At 28.5% G+C, this 19,197-nt stretch overlaps 2 protein-coding genes and 1 long non-coding RNA gene across 8 annotated transcripts in view; 2 read left to right on the forward strand and 1 right to left on the reverse strand.

The window, feature by feature from the left end:
• The first annotated feature begins 1,107 nt into the window (after nt 1-1,107).
• Nucleotides 1,108-3,847, forward strand: LOC100574415. Of its 2 annotated transcripts, XR_119145.4 has the most exons (6): nt 1,108-1,570; nt 1,814-1,909; nt 1,973-2,175; nt 2,250-2,357; nt 2,450-2,561; nt 3,641-3,847. It is a non-coding gene; the product is annotated as an uncharacterized LOC100574415 (long non-coding RNA). The 2 variants fall into 2 exon arrangements; XR_001679089.2 differs by lacking the exon at nt 1,814-1,909 and having other exon boundaries at nt 1,112-1,570.
• Nucleotides 3,848-10,694: 6,847 nt separating this feature from the next.
• Nucleotides 10,695-13,210, reverse strand: LOC100574331. 2 transcript variants are annotated; one of them, XM_029490693.1, is made up of 3 exons: nt 12,035-13,210; nt 11,164-11,908; nt 10,695-10,998 (listed from the first exon to the last, which is right to left on the reverse strand). In XM_029490693.1, the coding sequence occupies exons 1-2, from the start codon at nt 12,235-12,237 to the stop codon at nt 11,338-11,340; spliced, it is 774 nt and encodes a 257-aa protein (XP_029346553.1). In that variant the 5' UTR covers nt 12,238-13,210; the 3' UTR covers nt 10,695-10,998; nt 11,164-11,337. The 2 variants fall into 2 exon arrangements, with proteins under 2 accessions (XP_029346553.1, XP_008180741.1); XM_008182519.3 differs by having other exon boundaries at nt 10,696-10,998; nt 11,164-12,787; nt 12,848-13,210.
• A 148-nt stretch (nt 13,211-13,358) lies between these two features.
• Nucleotides 13,359-19,197, forward strand: part of LOC100574230 (U3 small nucleolar RNA-associated protein 6 homolog) — a 9,459-nt gene continuing 3,620 nt past the window's right edge. The window contains exons 1-8 of one of the 4 annotated variants that reach the window (XM_016802544.2): nt 13,360-13,756; nt 13,850-14,188; nt 14,282-14,408; nt 14,473-14,625; nt 15,973-16,337; nt 16,399-16,530; nt 16,584-16,806; nt 16,876-17,100. In XM_016802544.2, the coding sequence (XP_016658033.1) occupies nt 14,115-14,188; nt 14,282-14,408; nt 14,473-14,625; nt 15,973-16,337; nt 16,399-16,530; nt 16,584-16,806; nt 16,876-17,100 (1,299 nt within the window). In that variant the 5' untranslated portion in view covers nt 13,360-13,756; nt 13,850-14,114. Of the gene's footprint in view, nt 14,189-14,281; nt 14,409-14,472; nt 14,626-15,972; nt 16,338-16,398; nt 16,531-16,583; nt 16,807-16,875; nt 17,101-19,197 lie in introns of all 4 variants that reach the window. The other 3 variants (XM_003242910.4, XM_008182518.3, XM_016802545.2) reach the window with 3 other exon arrangements.

The raw sequence follows: 19,197 nt of genomic DNA on the forward strand, positions 1-19,197 counted from the left end.
TTATTTTATTTGTTTTTATTTAATATTATATATTAATACGGGGACAGTGAATGTTAAAATTCTTGCTACATATCCCCACTAAATCATAGTGGTTGCCTATATGAGAATTCCTTGGGCGTAGCCGATAAATGGTAAGACATTTTAAAATTTACAATTTTTAAGAAATCATTATTATCCTTAACTATAAAGCAATAAAAATATAAAGCAGACACTTATCTATAGTATTTGATGATAATCTATTTTTAATTTGTGTACTTGTTTGAATCAGAAATTAAGTGTAATATTTAGTGTTATTTAGTGTATTAATAGTGTTAGCCGGTAGGTTGATATATTATAATAAAATAGTTTTATAAAAATATTAAAATGAAACTATTCTCTTACAGTCTAATCTATTTTTTGACGAATGCATAATAATAATTGTATATGATATTATTATCCAAACTGTGCTGTCCAGTGTCCAAAATATGCATTACTCAATTGTTTCTGTTACCTATACTGCCTTAAAAATTAAAATGTATTATTTCCTAGATTATTGATACCAATAATACTTAATAGTAATTTTAGAACTTAAATTATCTGTGTTATGATGTTTTGAATATGACTGTTGTGGGAAGTACCTAGTTTGAGTTCCAGTTTCTTTTTCAATAGTTTTCATTATCTCGCTTACATTAATTGCTCTGCTGTATAGGTACCTACACTGTACAGTAGGCCTGTGTAGTGTGTTAGTTTTGAAAAATGATAATTCTAGATAACGGAGATATTTCTTTATCACACTGTCTCAACGCTTCTAAACAATTTTTTTGGATATTTTACATGCTTATTGAGTATGGTGTACCATATATGTAGTTCAGTCTTACGCCTTTAACTGTTATCAGTATCGAGATAAAATTCAACAAGTTCATCAAAGTTTTCTGAATAAGTTCCAGAAAAAAAAACACTGAAAGTCTAAAAAACAAATTTTAGGGGGGGGGATGGGTTTCATGGAGTTCAAGTTTATTTAGCTAAAGTTAATATGGAGCCCCCTCCCTCCCTCCGAGAGCACACCCATGGAGTAGACCGACCGTCATTACGTACCAAAAAGTTCTGTTTGAAAATTCGTGATAGTAGAATAACGTCGTCGAGTAGGTGATAATGATTTGTGATAATGATTATGATACGGCTTGGCGGCTTTGCGAGAATGTTCAGATTTTTAACTGTAGGAGACGTTGCCGTTTCCCGTTTCATGTCTGTCGACCGGTGCCTTTTCGTTTGTGAAACAATGTCACTTCATGTGAAATTCGATGTACGTTAAATCATGACTAAATAAACAGGCATGTCAGCTAAAATGTCATTTTCGCTATCGTCGCGCATGTTCCCCAGACATGGAAAGAATAATATAAAATGTATAATGTAGATTATTATTATAGCGTACAATATTTTAGCGTTTATTCCAAGTCTGGGGAACATTTTATCACAATTTTATGTGCAGTGTTATCGAGCTGACATGCCTGTTTATTTAGTCATGCGTTAAACCAAGTCAGGTAGGCACTCCTATTGCGTCGATCACGTACAATGTACAACTGCGTATCAGGTGTGTATTGCAGATAGATACTTTAATTTAAATGTTACAGCCATAACAAATTAGTTTCCTAGTAGAAGTATTAATTTCCACCAATTTATTTTTTCACCATCGTTCTTAAATCGTCAAAAATTTATATTTTAGTATTTAAGTTAGAGGTGATGTCTGTAGCGATACACCACTATGTAATCACTATATTAACATTTAACACAGTTTTTATGATTATTACTAAACACTAAACACGTAATATTACAGGCATAATTTTAGTGGCTAACAAATACAAAGTCAAAATGATGCAGAAAAATTACAAATTTGTAAAGAGAAAGTTTACTTGAATCATTTCATGAAAGGGTGATTCTTAATTGAGTTTAAATTGTTTGATTATTTGTTTTTTAAATTAATTTTAAATTTCAGATACCTATAGTAGGATAATAGAAATGAGAAAAAATGTAAGATGTTAAAAAATCTTTACAAAAATAACTTACAGACTCGAAAGAAGCTGTTAATTATTATGAACCCGAAAAAGTTGGCATCAAAGAGCATGAGATAGTTAAGAAAAACTTTATGTCTTGATTACTGGCTACACGAATATGTTTGTTCTAGAATTTATGGATTAGGTAATGAAATGAAATTAATTTTATGTGATTCCACTTTTAACAAATTAACTATACAATATATTTAATTATAAAAGGAACAAAATTGCCATGAGACGAATATTGGTTGATTGAGTCTCTATAAGATTTCATAAAAACTATTTATTAACACCAAGAAGGACAAAATGGAACAGTTATAACATCTAGTGAGTCAATGTCAATAATTATTATCAGATTAAAATTAGTTTTTGCTATGTATATTTATTTATATTTTGAATATTATTTATGTTCTGTTTAGTATACTTGATTTCTAAATTGGATGGAAATTTTATGAAATTAGATGAAGCAATAAATACATTTAGTACTGTTGCTATGAGATTTTCCATTTCAGTGAAATGTGAACAATTTAAGTGAGTTTTGAACTGTTAAAATTAAAATAATTGTTAATTGTTTACTTAATATTACAAAACTGATAATATAGGATAGCGTAGTGCTACTGCTTAAATGCATTAAGGTTTTATAAATCCTTAAAAATGTCATGGATAAGAATTTATTTGAGTAAATACATAATTATAAGAAAAAGAAGGAGTAACATTTGGATTTCTCAGCTATCGTTTTTAATTTTAGGTCTGAATGGAGGGAAAAATTTGAGAAGTAAGAAGGTATTTGTTAATTTCTTCAGAGCAATGTTTTGGAATGCTTGAATTTTGTTCGTTTAAACTTTTGTTCTAATCAATGTATTTAAAGTATTTTTTTATTAATATAATTTATGAACACTTACACTACAATTTTTATTTTTTAATAATGAAAATTCAAATAGCCAATTTGCAAATCTGATTACAAGAACAATTTTGATGGTTAAAACATTTATTTAAGTCAGGTAGCTTATTTTTTAGAATTTTTTTAATTAATTTAGTGCGTAATAGCTTTTTTCAAAATGTTATTTTTGGGGATTTCTTGACATTTGTATATTTCTTAAACTATTTACAAACCATATAATTTTCATAATTATTGTCATACGTTTAAGATAATGTCAGTTTGGTATTTAAAGAGAACATTTTTTATGAATACTCAACACAATATAATTAGATAATTTTTGTAATTTTTCATTATTTCGTCAAGATTTGAACTTTAAATGCTTATAAAAAAAAGTGTTACTAAAGGATTTTTAATAACAATAATAGTAGGAGTCTTGTATTAAATTTCAAAGCTTTTTTACCCAACAAATAAAGTTTTATTGACATTCATAGAAAAAAAAATTAATTAAATTAGAAACTGAAAATTTTCCTAAACAGTTCAAAATAAATCAAAATATTTTGAAAATTTTATCCTTGTAAAGTAAATACGAATATTACCAGTGACAATATCATGTATATACGTTCATTGGTTTTAGGGTTACACCAAAAACAAATCTTGCATAAAAATTACTTTTATGATTAATAATTAAACATTTTTTTTTGATGAATCTTTATATTATTTTCTGTTCTAGCTTGAGATCACATTCTGAACAATAATAGCAATTTTATTGACTATATGATGAACTATATGAACATGACATTTTTTCGCGGATAAACTTGAAGGATGGCCCTTAATGTGTTCTGAATTTTAAATATTTCAAAACTGAAAATTTCGCTCTTCTTGAAATATTTCAATGAAATCATGGCAATAGTGGACTAGTGGGTGTCGCTCTGCTGTACATTAGGTTAAAAGTGGGTCACTGTAATAGATGGTGTTAAATTTGAATTCAATGATATAATAATATCATTGTATAAGAAAAACAATTCAACCTATGATATATTGATATTACCAAGTATATTTTTGATATTATTGTGAATAAAGTATTTTTTGTGTAACCTATTTACGTAGAAACTTGTTTTTAATTTTCAATCCTTAGCTATAAAATTTAAACATTTTATAAATTTTTAACTACAAAATTATTTTTAAATTTTAAATTTGATTAATGTTATCAAAAATCAAAATTAAAATGCTTAATTAAAAAATTGAGTGTCTATGTCTTTTTAATATTTTTAAACGGCTATTGTAACAATATATCAGGAGCCTTGCATTCAATTTCACTCTTTTTAGCCCCACAAATAAAATGTTATTGATATTTATAGAAAAAAAACCTAAAAAAATTTAAATTTGAAATAGTCTGTAAACAGCTCAAAAAGGGTCAAAATATTTTGAAAATTTTATCGAGTATAGGAATTGATAAAACAAATATATGTTGTAAATTTAAAGAGTCTAAGGTTCTCGGTTTCGAATGACAACAAAATAAGAAAATCACAACATGAGAAGTCGAGTGAAAGTCAAATTTTGTTTAACTTCAAACGCACATAAAAATTTAATTTGACTTTCTTATAGACATTTTTTTTTTTTTTTCATAAAGGTAGACAACCTTTAACGATTATTGTATTACATTTTAAAATCTTAAATTTAAACAGAATAATTTTTATGAATTATCAATTCAAAATAAATAGATAATATTTGTGATTTTTCTGTATTTTGTTTAGATTTGAACTTAAAATTGTTATAAAAAAAAACTGTGACAGGATTTTTAGTTTTTTAAATAAAAAAAACTAATAAAATTGGAAACTAAAAATGTCCCTAAACAGTTCAAAACAAATCAAAATATTTTGAAAATTTAATCCTGTAAATAAATTGCTAATATTAACAACCAGTGACAATATCATATCATATTACATGTTAATTTGTTTTAGACAAATCAATTGCCCCGTATGCCCCCCCCCCCTAACATGGCTCTGATATTTAACATCAAAATACTACAACTTTGACAAATTTCGGTCTTTGAAGTAAGTTTTTTTATTTTTTAAAAAGTAAAATACAAATGTAACACCTAATAATTATCAAATATACATAAATATATTATGTTCATTAAAGTGTAAAACAACACATTTTTAGTAGGTATAGGTACTGTCTAGGTTTTTGGTTTACTACTTGAATTTGATGGTTCTAAAATTTATATTAAATTAAAAAATGTAGTTACATTGTTGTTTTGTAAATTTCGGAAAAATGTACAATATTTTTTACACAGAAAAAAAAATGTTTGTAATAGTGACATTTTAACATTATCAACTGAACTAGGATTTTGGAGGTAATAATATGAGTAAATTGATAAGCGTGAAGAAAATATATTGCTTTGGGGGTAGAAATAATCCGATCACAATGGTTTTTATTTTTTAATAGATAACATTTATTACAATGAATCTTATCTTTTCAAAGTGATAACACTAAAATTGAATATTTGTCGATAATAATAAACAAATTACTGGATACTTGTTTCAATTCACCTTGCAGCTGCAATTCACCCCATTCTACGGTACCTACTGTAAATTGTATTAATTTAGCACTAATATATATTTCTTTTTTTATACCTATATTATAAGTAAATGCCAAAACAATAAGAAAAATAATTTATAGCATGTGAAAATATTGCAGATAGTTATTTCGGTTTTTTTGTAACTGCTTTGAAAAAAATTTACATGAGTGACCTGAAATTGAATTTAACAACTTATGAGGTACTTTGTATTTCACTAAAAATGTTATTATGCTTAAAAGTTAAAACAAATAAAAATAATATTATGATAACTTAACTATTTAATTTAAAACGGGAGTCTCAATTTAAAACTGACTTGTTATTTATACCCGTAAAAAAATAGTAGCTAAGTAAATAAAAACAACGAGTATGTTACTAAGTTAGAAAGTTGAAATCGATTTTTCTTTGACTTATTAACTCGTTAATGACTAGATCTTGGGTAGTTGGTTTATAATTATAATTTATTATAGTAGGTAGTTATCACGCCGAGGACTCCAAACATTACTTCTATTAACAAACATCTATTACGAGCACGAATTAAGATATAAGGTATAATATCTTAATTCGTGATTACGAGTACCTTCGTCGCTTAAATTACGAGTGCACCTCTTATTATTTAGGTAATTACTATCGCATAGAGATTTTTCGGAGACAAAAAGATTAATAGGTAGGTATACTATCAGTATGTTTGTGAGTACATAACATAGAATAGCAATGAATAGTGATGTCGGTCATTCAACCACAGACAATAAGTCGAGTGGATGCCAAATCATTTTCAACCTATTTTGATATCCATTAAATGTTGTAAATATATGAATTTCAAACGCTCATAAAAATTTAATTTGACTTTCCGGTAAACATTTTTTTTTGATAAAGGAAGACAAACTTGTGAGGAATCTCGTATTAAATTATCAAATCTTAGATAGTAAGATTTAAAAATAAAATTTTTATGAATTTCTTACTCAAAATAATTTGCACATTTTCGTTAGTTTTTCGTAAATGATCAAAATTCGAACTAAATGCTTATAAAAAAAATTGTGACTGTATTTATATATTTGTCAACTGCTATTGTAAGAATATTTTAAGAGCCTCGTATTACATTTCAAGCTTGTTGACTCAACGAATAAAATTAATAATTAAGAAAAAATTAATGACTCTAAACAGCTGTAAAAACTAATAAGTGGTTGTCTGTAGGTCGACAAAAAAATACAATAGGGGGGGGGGCTATTATAAACGGCACCGTCTCCTACAGTTAAAAAATCTGAACGTTCTCGCAAAGCTGCCAAGCCGTATCATAATCATTATCACAAATCATTATCACCTACTCGACGACATTATTCTACTACCACGAATTTTCAAACAGTAACTTGTTGGTACGAAATGACGGTCGGTCTACTCCATGGGTGTGCTCTCGTTGGGAGGGGGGGGGTGGCTACATATTAACTTTAGCTAAATAAACTTGAACTCCATGAACCCCCCCACATACCATTATTTTATTTTTAGACTTTCAGTGTTTTTTTTCTGGAACTTATTCAGAAAACTTTGATGAACTTGTTGAATTTTATCTCGATACTGATAACAGTTAAAAGCTTAAGGCTGAACTACATATATGGTATACCATACTTAATAAGCATGTAAAATATCCAAAAAATTGTTTAGAAGCGTTGAGACAGTGTGATAAAGAAATATCTCCGTTATCTAGAATTATCATTTTTCAAAACTAACACACTACACAGGCCTACTGTACAGTGTAGGTACCTATACAGCAGAGCAATTAATGTAAGCGAGATAATGAAAAACTATTGAAAAAAGAAACTGGAACTCAAACTAGGTACTTCCCACAACAGTCATATTCAAAACATCATAACACAGATAATTTAAGTTCTAAAATTACTATTAAGTATTATTGGTATCAATAATCTAGGAAATAATACATTTTAATTTTTAAGGCAGTATAGGTAACAGAAACAATTGAGTAATGCATATTTTGGACACTGGACAGCACAGTTTGGATAATAATATCATATACAATTATTATTATGCATTCGTCAAAAAATAGATTAGACTGTAAGAGAATAGTTTCATTTTAATATTTTTATAAAACTATTTTATTATAATATATCAACCTACCGGCTAACACTATTAATACACTAAATAACACTAAATATTACACTTAATTTCTGATTCAAACAAGTACACAAATTAAAAATAGATTATCATCAAATACTATAGATAAGTGTCTGCTTTATATTTTTATTGCTTTATAGTTAAGGATAATAATGATTTCTTAAAAATTGTAAATTTTAAAATGTCTTACCATTTATCGGCTACGCCCAAGGAATTCTCATATAGGCAACCACTATGATTTAGTGGGGATATGTAGCAAGAATTTTAACATTCACTGTCCCGTATTAATATATAATATTAAATAAAAAACAAATAAAAATAATTGGTCTAGTTTTAAATTTATTTTATTAAATAATCAATTTAATGTCTAATTATAATTATTTATAAAAAAAAAAAAGGATATTCATATAATTTAAATTTTATATTGCAAAATTATGTAATTTGATAATTTTTTTAATTTTATACAAAATTATTTTATAATGTTATGAGGACATAACATAAAAAGGTATAGGGGGTGTACTGATACCCACTCTTCACAATTAGATAATACTAAAAAAGAGTGTCACTATCATAACGCTTAATATACCTATATATTATAATATTGTATATACAGTCACACAGATGTTTATATTATAATATAGTGGTCATATATTATTATACCCATTTTTAAATCAACTGTTTCATACCCTGAGAAGGAAGTAATTTAAAGCGTGAGCGTAATATATATAAATAGTAAATCTTATACAATTATAAAATACATAAATACGTATATATTGGACACACATCCTATTTTCAAATTACTACAATATTAACGTTAATAACTAAATAATTACTTATACTTTATAATATTTGTTTGTGTAAATATAAAGATACTGGGTTGCATGATTAATTATAGGACATGTTCTCGTTCATTCTAGGGAACCATGCCTATTGTAGTTCTCGTTCTTCTATTGGTTTAATAATTTTGGCGCTAAAAATTTTATTAAATGTGAATATTACATGAAACTGTGTTGACTAAATAGATATATATGATCACATTTTTACTGATACGTATGACCATGTCCATTACTCGGTTCTCGGCTTCTCATTAGATATTCATATTATCAACACTAGATTATATTTTAAAAGTTAATTTAAATAAATTTAAAATTATTATTATTTAATTATATTTTCTTATAAGGTATCTAATTGTGATGAGTGGGTAACATTACATCCCCTATAACTTTTCATGTTATGTTCTCATAATATTATAAAATTAACAATAGAAGCAAATTACATAATTTTGCAATAAAAAATTTAAATTTTATGAGTATACTTTTTTTTTTTATACATAATTATAATTAGACATTAAATTGATTATTTAATAAAATAAATTTAAAACTAGACCAATCTAACCTAAAGATATACATGTGTGTGATATTGATTAGTAGTTGTACCTACATTTATTATGAATATGTAGAAAATATAAAAAATCTTACTTTATTTATTATGTGCCTACCTTGTACAGTTGTACCTATGTATTTTCGCTTTTACATAAATATAATATTATTATTTATTAGACATTTAGATTTTAAATCAATGTGCTTATTGCTTAATAATGAGTGAATAGGTAGGTATAATAGTTATTTTACAATAATAAAATCGAATTACATGTTTTTAATATTACTAGGTATTTAATGTTTAGTTATTATTTTAAGTAATATAATATAAATACATATGGCATGCAATATATTTAAGTTAATTAAATGTATAAATTAATATGATGAGAAATATTCTACTTAAATGCTAGGTATTAAACTACTAAACAACTAAGTACTGTACAAAATATAATAATAAATGTTGATTTATCTATTTGTTACAAGCATTGGTGATACAATCGGTGATTTTTTATAATCATTTAGTTCGAATTTTGACCAATTTCGAAAAACTAACGAAAATGTGCAAATTATTTTGAGTAAGAAATTCATAAAAATTTTATTTTTAAATCTTACTATCTAAGATTTGATAATTTAATACGAGATTCCTCACAAGTTTGTCTTCCTTTATCAAAAAAAAATGTTTACAGGAAAGTCAAATTAAATTTTTGTGAGCGTTTGAAATTCATATTTTTACAACATTTAATGGATATAAAAATAGGTTGAAAATGATTTGGCATCCACTCGACTTATTGTCTGTGGTTGAATGACCGACATCGCTATTCATTGCTATAATATGTTATGTACCCACAACCATACTGATGGTATACCCTTTTTGTCTCCAAAAAATTTCTATGCGATAGTAATTACCTAAATAATAAGAAGGTGTACTCGTAATTTAAGCGATGAAGATACTCGTAATAGATGTACTGAAGTAATGTTAGGAGTCCTCAACGTGATAACTACTATAATAAATTATAATTATAAACCAACTACCCAAGATCTAGTCATTAACGAGTTATTAAGTTAAAGAAAAATCGATTTTAACTTTCTAACTTAGTAACATACTCGTGGTTTTTATTTACTTAGGTACTATTTTTTTACGAGTATAAATAACAAGTCAGTTTTAAATTGAGTCTCCCGTCTTAAATTAAATAGTTAAGACAGTTAAGTAATCATAATGTTTTTTTATTTGTTTTAACGTTTAAGCATAATAACATTTTTAGTGAAATACAAAGTACCTCATAAGTTATTCCTACAGAAATTATTATAAAATATTAAAAATACTCAATTAATTTTTTTGGATAGTGTTTAAATTTCAAATTTTTACGAAATTCATAAAATTTATAAAAATTTGCAATATATTTTAACTCTAATCACCTTAGACTTGAAAATTTGATACAACATTTCGTATAAGTTTATTTAATCAAGTTAAAAAATATTAATATTATTAAGTCAAAAAATAATAATTTTTGTTCTTCGGTCAAAAATCTTAAACTCAATATCAGGACAATCATGTAAATTTTTTTCAAAGCAGTTACAAAAAAACCGAAATAACTATCCACATTATTTTCACATGCTATAATTTAATATTACTTAGCGTTTTGGCATTTACTCATAATATAGGTATAAAAAAAGAAACCAATTGAATTATTCAACGAAAATATATAGGTATTTGTGCTAAATTAATACAATTTACGTACATTTCAATTTACTTTTGTACAATTATTTTCAACATTTTTTACATTTTATACATTTCATATACACTATACACTTTGGTCAGTCGACTTGCAGTGTAAAAGCTCGCACGCCTCTTGGCCACGTCCAAATCCATGTCGTTCAATGTAATTACTGAAGACGTGACAAGAGATCGGCTCCTAGGGTTGACCGTGTTCGTGGCTACCACTTGGTCCTTTCAACATCCGTAGCCTGCAGATCCACATAAGTGATAGATATGTAATTAGATACCTAATAAGAAAATATAATTAAAAAATAATCATTTTACATTTATTTAAATTAACTTTTAAAATATAATCTAGTGTTGATAATATGAATAACTAATGAGAAGCCGAGAACCAAGTAATGGACATGGTCTGAAGGAGAATCTACGTATCAGTAAAAATGTGATCATACCTATCTACTTAGTCATGCTGCATAGTGTACACTGTCCTCGTCCGAAAAACGCATGTCTTCTCCATCGTTGTCCACACTGCGATCGTCCATTTGCGACAGGCACCCATTAGCCAATGCGTAATTGAGACAGTCTAAATGACCGTTCCGCTTGGCATTGAAATACGTCGACTCGTCTCACGGACAGCCGTTGTCACGTGCATACCGTAAACAATCTATGTGACCGTTCAACGCTGCACTGTGGCACGTCTCCTTGTCCCATTTACAGCCGTTGTCCCGTGCATAGACGAGACAATTCAAGTGACCGTTATGAGCGGCGAAGGTGGGCGTTAAAACGTCCCAGGGACAACCGTTGTCCCGTGCGTACACGAGACAGTCCAAGTGGCCGTACTCCGCGGCACTGGCACACGTCCACCGGTCCCACGGGCAGCCGTTGTCACGTGCATACCGTAAACAATCTATGTGACCGTTCTTTGCGGCAAAGGAACACGTGTTGTCGTCCCACGGGCAGCCGTTGTCCCGTGCATACCGTAGACAGTCCATGTGACCGTTCTTCGCGGCACTGGCACACGTCTGTTCGTCCCACGGGCAGCCGTTGTCCCGCGCATACCGTAGACAGTCCATGTGGCCGTTCTTCGCGGCACTGGCACACGTCCTTGCGTTCCACGGGCAGCCGTTGTCCCGTGCATACTGTAGACAGTCCAGATTGCCCGACATCGCAGCTATTTCGCACGCTGAACCTAAGCCCCTGATATCCATGGTATTATGAGGGATATGACTGTAACGGTCATCCCAAGGGACGCCGATCGCACGAGCGAGTCTCAGGCAATCGATGTGTCCGTACAACGCTGCCGCCTCGCACACTTTTACAAACCTGCTGGGCAATGACGATCTGCTGTACATTGTCTCCCTGCCGTCGTCATCGTCTGTGTTTCTTTCGGCTTTGAACAGTTCGAACAGCGACAAGCAACAACTTCGCAAATCGACGTGCCGTGTTCTCAACAAGTCATACTTGGCGCGCTCGATCTGGTTGCAAGCGTAGTACGCCGTCTTCACCAGGCTCGGTAACTCGTACATATTCCCGATGTCCGGCTGTCCGCTCCAAACGTACAGTGGAGTGCTTTCTACCCGTGAGTAGAACTCGAGACTCGTGTAACGCAATAGGTACTTACCGATAAAACGACGGATCGTCCGACTCCGACGATTAACTGAAAAATATTAATGGTAATCGACGTGTGATCGCCAAACGGATTGGGTTAAAACAGTAAAGCGTTAATAACGACGTAAACAATTTAAAAAAATTCAACTCGAGAGCGTGACTGAAAATTCGACAATCTGTTGCACGATATGACGCTGCCGGGCGCCGGCCATCCCATAGACTACAGCAATAACCATGGTAACCGCGGTATCTGCCCGTCAGCCACCGCCAACTGTGCGCCGGGCCACTCAGGATCAATAATATTATATTATGCTGCGCGTAATATTACCTCCATGACGCGACTGTCGACTGACGGACTCGTTCAGAACGAACGAAAATTGATCTACAGTGGCGCAACATTAATTTATCAAACTGGAAGAATACTAATTCAGCTGTAGAGTTTTGGAGTGAAGTGTATTCATTTCGAGACTGCAAATAATAATCCATTTAAAGAATTAGCCAACTTGGCATTTACTGTATTGTGTATACCTTGGTCCAATGCAGCTTGCGAACGAGTGTTCAGCCAAATGAATTTGATGAAAACAAAGTTAAGGAACAAAATGAAATCCCCAATGCTAATAATTTTACTTCATATAAGATCTGGGTTAAAGAGGAATAAAAAGTGTTGTCACAATTTTGTATTACCAGATACTGTTATTAAAAAAATTGGTACAAATGATGTATATAATGTTGAAACTGAGTTAAATGACAACGATGATGATAATATTATAAGTTTTGGAGACTTTCAAATTTAATTAAAAATATTATATTATTATATATGTATTACAATATTTCCCGAGACGCTCGTACGGTCGGGGGTCGCCGCAAAATTATTGGTAAGAAATTAAATCGTCAAAATATCAAGTCCTGGCGCATGCGTACTAAGGACTTGGAACGTTGGAATTTGTCCCGGCGCAGATCCAATCGTTGAAATAGTAATAATTGTTATCATATAATAACAACATAATATCACAGAATTATTCTGTGATAATATTATTATTTTTTCGTATACAGACTTAAAATTTCGCGAATCGCGATTATTTGAAATTTGAACCAAAATACAGACTACGTAACAGTCGTACAGAGTTTTATTCATACATTTTTCAAATCATTTGACGATAGTGTGTGGATGTCTGATCAAAATTCATAACTTCAAAACGACTAACCAAATACTTAATACGATATTATAATATACTATTTGATCTAACAACAGTAACGTGAGAATTTGACTACAGAACCAGAATATAATACAGATAAATATAACACATATTAACAAATTAATATAATTTAAAATACGGGCAAACACGGCTCCGAAATTTGTCTACTATCACTGTAGACAGACCATTAGAACCTCTCAATCACAAACGTTGAACACTTGGTCAAAACGGAACATAATCGGTAATTATCTTTAACAGCAGTATTTTGCTTACTGAATTTGTTTTTCATACACTGTGCATGCTTTATTCTAATGATTTTTTTAATTTCCCAAAGGAAGTATTTGTGTATGATACTGCTCTATGGGCAATGATTTAAATATTTGTATATTTGCCTTTTTATGATTTTATAAGATAAAATTACGAAAACGTTTGATTCAATTCAAGTACCTCTACGGCACTACTTATCTGTTGGAACAAGACCCAACACTCGAACTGAAATATTGTAGTATCTATTTTTGGTACCACAATTTTTGGATTTATTAATTTGTTTGTTTGCGTTTCAAATTCTTTGATCAGTTCATAAAGGAATCGTTTTTGTCATGTCGGCAGAAGAAGTAGAATCGGAAATCCATTTCATGAAAACTTATGGTATAATGAAATGGGACGAACTAATGTAAGCAAGTATACAATTCTTAAGCCAGTGTTATTTTTTATTTAGTATTTTCAATATTTATTTTGGTATACTTTATTTTTTACATAACATAAGAATGTTAAATGATAATCGTAAATCACTCAACAAGAAAATTGCACTTGGGTTGGCCACCAAAGAGGAATTGTTGAAGCAAATAAAAGTCGAATTAAATATGTTGGATACATGTCAACTTAAAATTGATGTAAGACTAACTGATTATATTATTTCAAATACCTATTATTATTATTATTATTTTGTTTTCATAGCAAAAAATTAAAGAAAATGACACCGAGTATATTAACACTGAAATACTTACCATTTTATCAAATCGTATCAATGATATGTACAACAGTATGTTTCTGCTGTTTCCTGTTGAAAAGACTTCACTATCAGAATATATTGAGTTCTGCTCAAATAATGTAAGTCAATAAATTACAACCTAAATAATTTTAATATTAGAAATATGATGAGTTTTTTAAATTTTTGTATTCGCCCTAAAGATTATTGGAATTCTCAAAAACCTACTTTATATAATAATTTTATATCTTTGTTAAGTGATGAGTTATGATCAATGACTAATTGAAAAGTATGCCTACTTGCATATTGATCATTGTAACTATCAAAAATTAGTTATGGGAACGATATAATTTTGTATATCGATATTGTTCTGATTTTGCCGATATTGTATCATGATACGTAAGCTATCATAAGTTGTACGATATCAATTTGTAACAAAAATATTTTTTAATTATTTTATATATTAGGTACCTATTAACTACTTATTACTTATTAGTTATCAATTATTACTAATTAAAATCAATAATAAATATAAATTAATAAACACAAAGATTGAATTAATAATTATTATTTATTAATTCAAAAAAATACTTTACATTGATAATTGAAGATAAGAAAAAAACTTGTTACAATAATTCACGATATAGGATACAATGTTGATATTGACAATTTGTCACAATATTGATATTGTTTCCAATTATCAATATTGTTGCCCATCACTATCAAAAATACATTATATATCTACCAGTTAGATAGCACACAATGATAGATATGACATCAATTCAACCATATATTTATGATTGCTGACTCGTACAAGCGCAATACAATATTATATTTAGGTATATTTTCAATAGCTTTGGAACCTTATTTTTTTCTGTTTGATACAATGAATGATCACTGTAAGAATAATAAATTATGTAGTAAACCTGTATAAAATAAATATACACAGAAACTTCTATGCTAGAAACTTCCATTTATCAAAATATTTTTGAGAACCAAACCAAATTAAATTTATTTAATTCTATTTAACAAAATGTTCTATATTCCGAATTGTTTTTGTTCCCCATGAGATTTTGTATTATGGTAGTTGCGTTGTAGTAAATTTTGTATGAGACCATAAATAATGATCATTCAAATTATAGCTAAATTATAAACATATAAGACAATAAATAATATATAATAATAATTTTAATATAATTTATTAATATCTGTTTGAATAATTTTAGTATTAATTTTAATGTTATTTAAATAATAGGTAATCGAGATAATAATAATAATAATTAAGATTTGAATGTCCATAATACTTTTTCACATTGTATATCTAACTATTATATTGAAAAGGTTATGAATTTAAATTTTTTAATAACCATTGAAATAGCTATGGTTTAACATGAAGAATTTGATTATTATACTTGAAATATTTTATTTTATTTTATTTTATTTAACCGTTTATAAATTCTTAATTTCAGACATTATTTATTACTAAATGTAGCAACATGTTGAATACACTTATGTTGAGATACCACAGTGATCCTGAAGTATATATAATTGCAGCGACATATGAATTTGATGATCGAAATGATGTTGAATCAGCTAGACAATATTTCACACAAGGATTAAAATATCACAAAAATTGTAAAAGCTTATACATAGAAGATTTTTGGGTAGAAGTACAACATTTAGAGAAGACTGCAGGTGCCTCACTTCCAATTGCCATGGAAAAATATAAAAGCCTCATAAAACGTTTTGAAGGTGATATCGAATTTCATTTTATATTACTAGACAGAGCGATAAAATTTAATGCAGTTAGAGAACTGCAATGTAATATTGTCAGGTATTGAATAGAATAAAAACAAATTAGTGTACATAATTAGAAATATATTTTTTTTATGTAGAGATATGTTCAGAAAGTATAGACATAGTGAACTAATGTGGCAAAAATTAGCTAAGATTAATTTTGATGGTTTTATCTATCATCGAGAAACTGAGCAATTATATAATGATAAAAATTATATTAGTGGTATAAGGTCAGTATCCAAAAATTAAAAAAAAATTTTTTTTACCATAATTTGTTTTTTAGAAACTGCATTAAAACATATGAAGACGGATTAAAAGAAAATTTACCTTTAAAAAATAAACATAAGTTATGGGACTTTTATATTGATCATATTATAGAAATTCGGAAATCTTATCGGATGAAAAAAGAAATAATAAGAAATTTTATGAATGAAACTATGGAGCGAGCCTTTGAAGAAGCACACGATAACAAAGCATTACATAAATCTGAACATTATATTTATTGGGTACATACTTCATTTTCATAAAGTATTAGTATTTAATACAAAAACCGTTTGTTTGTTTATTTTTTTTAGGCTAAAAACACAAATATAGACAGTCCTAGAATTCTGAAAAAAGGAGTTGAAGTTATAGAAGATAGTGTAGAACTTTGGATTACTTTATTATTATATTATTTGAGCTACGACAGTCTTGAAATGTGCATTGAAGCTTTTCAAGCAGGTGTTCGAACTTTGGCAAGCAAATCGATGCCTTTATGGAGAATTCTAATCTTTTATATGGGGAACACTCATCCAAAATTGGTAAAATAAGTATTAATATTTTGATTATTTCTCTATAATAAACCTACATAGAAATAATTAAATGAAACTCAGGTGTTAAAAGTTATCCCGTTAAGATGACGTCAGTGAACCATTTGTTTTCTCACTCTTTGACCCACACGCAACATAGCAAATTTATGTTTAGCAAAACCAACCATGTGTTGTAACTTTTAATATTAAAGTGAATTCACCTATTATCAAACCTTGAGCTAAGAACAATACCTGTTTCCTTACATTAGGGTGACCATACGTCCTGTTTTATACAGCATTGTCCTTTATTTTGGCTTTGTGTCCTGTTGTCCTAACAAACTTCTCTCAGGACGCTTTTTCTCCCGTAATATCAAGTCTGTCCTATATTAATCCCGTTTTTACTGTTAATTTTTAATTTTTGAAATGTTTGAAATTATATAATTGAATAGAATAATAAAAAAATCTATACTTTTCAAATGTATTTTTGGATTTTTGTTTTTACCATTATAATTATTGCATCACATTTTGGTGACGTAAACCGTACATATTATAATAGTATATTTACCTACCGGTCAACCAATTCGTTATCAAATGGGAGCATATTGCGAAATAAAAAAATATTTATAATACCTCCATATCGTGCTCAAGCGTTATTCTATCGGACAACAAAAAAATATAATAAATTAATTTAAAAATATTATATATTAAATTATTAAAATATAATAATATGATAATATTTTTGTCCTGTATTTTATTTTTTTAAATATGGTCACCCTACCTTACATTGGGTTTTTTCAGGGATGGAAAACTTTTTTAAAAAACGTTATTAAACAGGAAAAAAACAAAAAACAAAAACAATAAAAAACTAAAAAACGATAACAAAAAATCCCAAAAACCGAAAAAAATTGAATAGCGAAATCAAAATCCAAAATGAAATGAAATTATAGTATTACACATTATTAAATTATTTGTACCACGAAAAAAAAAAATTTTCAAAAACATTTCACTTGTCTTTACTTTTTAATCTTTAACTTTAAAAACATTTTAATTTGAAACAGAAATTTTCAATTTTCTATATATATATTTTTATATAAATTATAATTTAAATTTTTTACTTTTAAGTGCATTTCTGTATTGTGCGTTACTATAATAACTTAAAAATTAAAAGTTATAAGTTATAAGAATATAATATATTCTGTATATTATAATATAATATATTGTTTTTGATTAACGTTTTTAAAAATGTTAATTTCCTATTGCTTCCGAATAATATTTTTGATAATATTGATTTTTTATATCTAAAATATATACAGTTTTTTCACGAAAACAGGGAACACTTAATCACTCAATACCCTGTTAATATTTTTCAGTTCTTTTTGTGGGACATTTAACTAGACTAATGGATTATAAATTCCTATGGGTTAAATTATTTTTAACTCATGTATTTTGCGCATGCGCAATACAATTTCATTTTTTTTTAATAGTAACCCCTATTTTGAATATTATTTTTAGGTTGATCGATTTTTTAAAGTAATTTAGATCCATCAACTTGTATTCTAAACCCAAAATTGACGGAATTAGAGCTAGGTATAATTTTTAAAAATATTATTAAATTAAATTTTATTTTATTTTAACTGTACTATTTGTACGGATTGTTTCCTTTTTACTACCATGATAAAAATTATTATAAAAACGTGATATTTTGGAAAAGACCTATCTGTAATCATTTGTTATTAAGCCAATAATTGCATGGGCGAGCAAGGTGCTTGCAACAGGATGCATTATGTACTTGCCACAGGGAGCAAGGGCGTTCAACCTGGTGTAAAAACTTGCAATAGTGAACAAGAACTTGAAACTACAAGCTGCAACAGTTGCAAAAACATACAAAAGCTATCAAGAATTTGCAACCGCTAGCAATGACTAGTAACATCCAGCAAGTATTTGCAACGTCGAGTAATGACTTGCAACAGGATGCATTATGTATACTTGCAATAGGGAGCAAGAGCATTCAACCTGGTGCAAGAACTTACAATAGTGAATTAGGTCTTGAAACAACGAGCAAGTGCTTTCAATGACGATCAATGACTTGCAACAAGTATTCAATACTTG

This window comes from Acyrthosiphon pisum, chromosome A2 (assembly GCF_005508785.2).
Source record: "Acyrthosiphon pisum isolate AL4f chromosome A2, pea_aphid_22Mar2018_4r6ur, whole genome shotgun sequence".
In the NCBI taxonomy this organism is placed as follows: Eukaryota; Metazoa; Arthropoda; class Insecta; order Hemiptera; family Aphididae; genus Acyrthosiphon; species Acyrthosiphon pisum.